The sequence below is a fragment of the Nicotiana attenuata genome, unplaced genomic scaffold, assembly GCF_001879085.1.
Source record: "Nicotiana attenuata strain UT unplaced genomic scaffold, NIATTr2, whole genome shotgun sequence".
In the NCBI taxonomy this organism is placed as follows: Eukaryota; Viridiplantae; Streptophyta; class Magnoliopsida; order Solanales; family Solanaceae; genus Nicotiana; species Nicotiana attenuata.
This window is the reverse complement of record NW_017674369.1, coordinates 43,362-50,256: the sequence shown is the minus strand read 5'-3', so window position 1 is coordinate 50,256 and position 6,895 is coordinate 43,362. Positions and strand designations below refer to the sequence as shown.

Sequence of the window (6,895 nt, the reverse complement as noted above, 5' to 3'; positions counted from 1 at the left end):
CAACCGCTACTCCCACACACTGTGAATGCACCAAACATGGCTAAATCTCCTCGAGCTGCCAGCTTCTCAAAAGAGTGGAGGCGGAATTTGGAGATAGTGCGGAGCTACCTTGTCAAAGCCCAAAAGCGGATGAAGAGGCATGCTGATCAGAATCGTCGCTTTGTTGAATATCAAGTAGGAGACAAAGTGATGGTCAAAATTCCAAAGCGGTACTTATTTGCAGGGGTCCATGACCCTCGCCTATTGCAAAAATACATTGGACCCTTGTCCATTGAAAAGCGTATTGGGAAGGTTGCATACCGGGTGGATACCCCAGCTTGGTGGAAAATTCATCCTGTCTTCCATGTCAGTCTCCTGAAACCTTTTCGGGAAGACACGGAGGATCCTTCAAGGAGCCAGCTTACAATACCCAGTATTCGAGGTCCCAATTCAACCGGGAAAAGGCGTGTTGAAGCTATCCTTGATGACAGAGTGATTCATGCCTCAAGGAAAGATCACCAAGAGTTTTTGGTGAAATGGCAGGGCTGTGATGCAGAAGAGAATACTTGGGAGAGAGGAACAAACCTCAAAGCCTACAAGAGCCTCATTGAAGATTATTTTGCAAGTAAGGTGCCGAGGACGTCGCCAACTCAGGTGGGGGAGAATGTCATGGGCGGCTTTCCAGCCATGCCCCATGACCCCTTGGGCGCGCCCCGTGGCGTCCTAGCGAACCTCCCAATGCCTAGCGCCACGGACGGCCCCGTGGTCTTGGCCGCGCAAGTGACAAGCGCGCAGGTGCCTCTGTCGCCCCACCGATATCCCTCGCGAGCGCCAAGCCGCAGGCAGAAGCCAACAGCGCCGACGCGCGCAGACCGTGATGCCAACCGACACTGCTGCTGACAACGGACCTGCTGCTGCCTTATAGAAAACTAAGTCATTTTCATTGTAAATATAGAGTAGTTTTATTTCATGTACTTCCATTATGTTTCTCTAGCTTAGTCAAGTCTAGTCTTGTAGCTTTGGATTATTTTTTTAAGTACTATTAGGGAGGATCAAGCAATAAAAACTTTCTAGCAAGCAAGCAATTCTCTGTACTGGTGTCTCTCCCCCTCGACACCGCGTTGCTTTTCTGTAATAGCTTTCATTAATGCAATCAAGCTTTCTTTCATTCTGAATTCTCATTTCTGTTCTCTCAATTGCTCTTGACATTGATTTTCCCGTACGGCACTGACAATCTCGTCTAGCGTACGGAGGGGACCTCAGTTGGCGGACAGCAACTGCACTGACATCAGTTGCCTAGCCTTACGTCGCCCTTCCAAGGAATCTCAGGAACGCGCCGCGTAACATTACTAATGTTTTATTATTTGCTTTTGTGGCGACCATGATCACTACAAAAAGTAAACAAATGCACCACGAAATAAATTTTAGGTATATATAGCACATACTTTTGGTGACGGCTATTAGAGGTCGCCACGTAGTGAGATTGAAATGAATCAATGGCCAAAATATGCAATCATTAACTTTTCTTGTTCGCTCTATTCTCTTTGTACTTTTCTTTCCTTTAATAACAATCACTTTTGTTGGAAGAAATGTTCTCAGACTACTATTATAGCATAACATTCCGGGAGAAATTTAAAGATAGCCAGATTTACAGCTGGTCGTTCAAAAATAGCCCAATTTCAAAAGTAATCGAAATTTAGCCACTTTTTATGTAAAGATAAATCTGAGCGAAAACACTGATCAAAATCCGGAAAATACTCCAGTATATTATGCTGGAGTTCCAGCATAAGTATACTTGAACTCCAGCATATTATACTGGAGTTCCAGGATAGTATGCTGGAACTCCAGCATAATATGATGGAGTTCCAGCATAAGTACACTAGAACTCCAGCATAATATACTGGAGTTCCAGCAAGTATATTGGTCCAGCATAATATACTGGAGTTTGGAGCACCAGTGCTCCAGTCTCCAGTATACTATACTGGAGCCAGCAAAGTATACCGGTCCAGCATAATATGCTGGAGTTCATACACAAGTGCACCGAACTCCAGTATATTATGCTGGACCGGTCTCTATTGCAGCAAAACGGTGGCTATTTTTCATTGACTTGGTAAACGCTGGCTATTTTTGATTGACCAGTCCGAAAACTGGCTATACCGTGCTATTTTTACTAACATTCCATGCCATTACTATGGAATTTGAAGACAATTCCAAGTCTCACCTAGTCATATTAGTCATTGATATGTTTAAGAAGGGAAAATAAAAATCTTTAGAGCCAAAAATAAGTACTAGTTGTTATACAGATCTTCAGCAATGTTAGTCGACTTGTTAATTCAATGAAGATCCACAACACACAAAAAAGACAATTGAAAGGATACATAAAGTACATTTCTCCAAATATCAAAGTGCCCCGTTCTCTACATTAGTTTATATATCTCGCGTCAAATGTAATGAATTGGTAGTTGGAAAAACAAAAAAAAAAGGTCAAAACACTCTGGCACACTCTTAAACTCAGTAAATTAGATATATATAAAGCAATGAGAATGAGATTGTTCTCATGCTTGTTTTCTTAGATCACACTCTAAAAAGATATCGTGTAATTTTCGTGGTCAGGTAAGAATTAAGGAAACAAATAATGAGAATCTAACAGCTACAACACCTGTTAGAGCTGCTGAGACTTTCTTAGGTACTCCAACAATGAAGTAGCCTTCCTCTTGGCTCTATCGGTGCCACTCTTAGCAAGCTCCGAAAGAGGTATAACCGCACCAAGCCTACAAAGGCAAGCAAGATTCTCAGAATTTCTCTTGCACAACGAGAGTAAGATGGAAGCCGCGTTCTCTTTATTACGAGGTAAACCTGTCCTTAGAAGATCTATCAATACTGGGATTGTGCTAGCTCTTGTTATGGCCGCCTTAGCTTCCTGGTGGTTGGCTAGGACAGAAAGAATGGTCAAAGCTTCATCAACCATGCAACTGCTTGAATCCGTCAGCATTTTTAGCAGTGCTGGTATAATCCCTGCCCGAACAGCCCGACCCTTGTTTCCTTGATATATGCATAAATTAAACAATGCTGATGCAGCATCTTTCTTCCCTCTTATATTTCCAGTCAGAAGCAAATCAATGAGTGCTGGTATGGCCCCCGATCCACCTATTAATATTTTGTTCTCATCGCCGAGTGACAAACTAAAAATGGTTGCTGCTGCATTTTCTCTTGCTTCCATGCTCCCCGCTCTGAGAACTTGAACGATAGAAGGAATAGCACCAGCAAGCATTATAATACCTTTGTTCTCGTCAAATATAGAAAGGTTAAGAATAGCAGTGACAGCATTTTCTTGTATCTGCCTGTCTTCAGACGTCAATAATTTAACTAAGACTGGAATTGCTCCCGCTTCAGCAATCAAAATTCTGTTCTCTGTGCTTCTTTTAGAAAGTGAACGGATCTCGGCTACTGCAGCCCTGCAATCTTCGATGGACCTGCTTGACAGCTTGCGTACAATTACCTCAATAGCCGCTACTTCTCGACTAACATAGCGAAATGATCCATCACCTTTCTTTATTTTCCCATTTGCAACTGCGGTTGGCTGCTCTATATTGTTCTTTGCACACCAATCACTAATTAGATTTCGCAGTGCGTAATTTGGGGTGAGTGTGGTGTGGAGTTGTTGCTGAGTTTTTGGGCATGTTGTGTGCCCACCATCTATCCATTGTTGTATGTATGATCTCTCATAAGTCTGTCGGAATAAGAAATGAGTACACTAGAACAAATGTTGGAGAAGCTAAAAGTACTTCACCCCAAATTAACATAAGGAAAGAAAAGGAAACGGAAAACTAAATGTTAGAATGAACTGAAACCAAAAAGAATTGCTTCTGATATTATGTATATCATTTACCTGTCCTGTGGCAGCCACAATAACAGGATCCCTCATGAGCTCAAGGGATATTGGGCAAAGAAACTCTATAGGAATAACAGGACAGTCGAGCTTTGTACTCTCTTTGTGACTCTTAAATGGAGAATCGTCTTCTCTGGTCGAACCAGAAATCTCCGGAACACCAACCTGGGACATCTTGGATGAATTTCCTATTCTATCCGACTCCTGAACTATCTGACTGCAAGCACTTCCATTTGGAACGCTACCTTGAGGGACACGTCTAACTTTTGGCCTAACGTCATGATCAATATTGCCAATATTCTCTATATGTAAACTTCCAATTCCATTATTTCCTGAATGAATTGAATCAATCTCCTTGTCCAGTGGTTGGGACAATGATCGAGATAATAAATTTGAATTTACAGGGCCACTATATCTTTCTGTGGCTCGTCTCAACTGTGTTCTGACCAATTCAACCTATCAAAAATAAGAAATATCAGTGGGGAACCCCAAGGAGACGAGCACAAACATGAAAAGATAAAAGCCAAAGCTAACAAACCTGCTCTCGCACTTCTTCTGATATGTCAAAATGATCATATGGCAAGCTACCAAGGGCTTTCTCCAATTTCCATGTAACACATTGAAACTGGAAAAGTATTTTCTTCGCCGCTGAATCCTTGAGTCAAGAAATAGCACAGATTAAGAGAGGTACATGACACTAATTTGAATGAGCATCGTGACTATAGAGCTTTCACTATCACTCTGGTAATTGAAAAAAATAAAGATCTCAATGAGGAAAAAAGTTTCATTGTGATTAACACTGGTAATCTATTCTATTTCTGCATTATAAGGCACAAACTGGGGATATAACCAATATCGGCATAGCCAAGAGTGTGCACAGCGATGAATGAAGTTGGAATAGATCATGGTAGACCAAGATTCAAATCCCAGCAAAGGCAAAAAAGCTAGGCGATTCCTTCTCTTCAGTCTAAACCTCATAGTTACCCAAGACCTCTATTGGTGGGCGGTAGCAGGTACCGGTGAATTAGTCAAGGTGCATGTATGGACTGGACACCACCATTATAGGCTATTGATGGACTAGAACAAATTTCAAGCATACTCATTTGTTAGCTATCAGTGAAAATGTACATGATTGGCCTGAAGTCATGACTACCTAAACCAAATTGAATAGCTTCCTCATTTTCTATGAATAGATCATCTAATGTTAAAAGCTCTCATTTATACTGCTGAAGGATTACTCCTGGATTTTATTTAAGAATATCTCTAGTCAGTTCTTCTATCCAAATTATCATTTCTTGGCATTCGTATCCTAGAAATAGTTTTTAAGAAAATCTTGATTCTTTGCATCAACTTATGCATTTTCACACCAAAGAGAAATACTGAAAAAAAACAGATCCGATAACTACAAGCACAACTTTTCATAGAAAAGTAAAACCTATTACTCAGCAGTCAGCACTAACCAGCCAAATGAGAACAAACAAACGCAAAAACTATACACATATGACATAATGGATATAAAGATTGAAACTCTACTACACCATATGCAAAAGGAGCCAAACCCAGCTGTTTCTAGGAAGCAACCTCTCCCCTCCCTTGTGGGTTCACCCCTGAGTCAAATGCCTTAACGGCCTTTTACAACAGAATCGACACCTACGGAGCGGGATTGGTCATCTTCTAGCTTACTCTGCTAGAACTATGAATGTTGTGTCGGAAGCCGTGATAACATAATCACTTCTGCCCACAGTGTTGTTACGACGGCAGGTCACCGGGAGTGAAGTAAACTCGGCTCCTGATGTAGCATTCATTCGGACCATTCGACGTTTGATTACACACATGACATAATGGGAATTAACATATTTATAGAGAAGATTGAAACTTTACTACACCAAGTGCAAAATGAAGATCCAATATACAAAAATATGACATAATGGAATCAACCTACACACCAAATGCAAAGTGAAGTTCCAATATACACAAATATGACATAATGGAATCAACCTATAGACATAAAGACTTACACTTTACTACACCAAATGCAAACAGAAGTTCCAATATACACATATGACATAATGGAAATTAACATATAGATATAAAGACTGAAACTTTAGTACAAAATGCAAAATGAAGCTTCAATATATACATATGACATAATGGAAATTAACATAGAGATATAAAGACTGAAACTTTACTACACCAAATGCAAAATGAAGTTCCAATATACACAAATATGACATAATGGAATCAACCTATAGATATAAAGACTGAAACTTTACTACAAAATGCAAAATGAAGCTTCAATATATAAATATGACATAATGGAAATTAATATACAGTTAAAAAGATTGAAAGTTTACCAAACTAGACACTTACAGAAGGGATCTTGGTGTCAAATTCATTAGCAGCTAAAAGTAGTTTCTTTGCAGCCAAAAGAGCCAATGAGAGATCAGAAAAACAAGAATTAAAAGAACCCAAATGGGTATTTAAGTCTTTAATCTCCTCAAGTAAATGAGCCAAAACTGCAACTCTTCTAGCTAAATCTGTACAATCTTTCTTGAATTTTCCACAAAATCCAGCAATTGAGATCTGTGACACTTCATGGATTAGCCGGAGTGGAGTGTCAATAACCACAGTGCAGTTTGTAGCAAAATGGGACTTATGAGGCTTGAGTTAAAAGAGTTTGGGGCTATTTTTAAATTATTTAAATATGAAGAGGAGGAAAGAAATTATTTTGGAATTTGGAGGGAGGAAACTATGGGGTAATTTAATTTAATTTTGGTATAGAAACATTGATTTTGTCAAATGGCATTTGAATATTTAGGAATTACCAGAGAGAACGCCAGCTTCTATCAGCTGTCACTTTATACTAATTCTTGATCATTTTGTTTAATAAATAACACTTTGATAAGGTTATACTATTTTTTTTTGTAAGAGAGTAACCCGAAGTCGCTACAACACCTGCCCTGTATAATAGCCTGCTAACCACATAGACAAACTCTGTGGGTGCGACAAGCTCAACCCAAAAGGCAT

At 39.9% G+C, this 6,895-nt stretch overlaps 1 protein-coding gene across 1 annotated transcript; it reads right to left on the bottom strand.

Moving 5' to 3' along the window:
• Positions 1–2,339: 2,339 nt before the first annotated feature.
• LOC109218514 (U-box domain-containing protein 11-like) lies at positions 2,340–6,895 on the bottom strand. Its single transcript, XM_019382881.1, has 5 exons — positions 6,824–6,895; positions 6,239–6,529; positions 4,407–4,523; positions 3,869–4,324; positions 2,340–3,709 (listed from the first exon to the last, which is right to left on the bottom strand). The coding sequence occupies exons 1-5, from the start codon at positions 6,893–6,895 to the stop codon at positions 2,642–2,644; spliced, it is 2,004 nt and encodes a 667-aa protein (XP_019238426.1). The 3' UTR covers positions 2,340–2,641.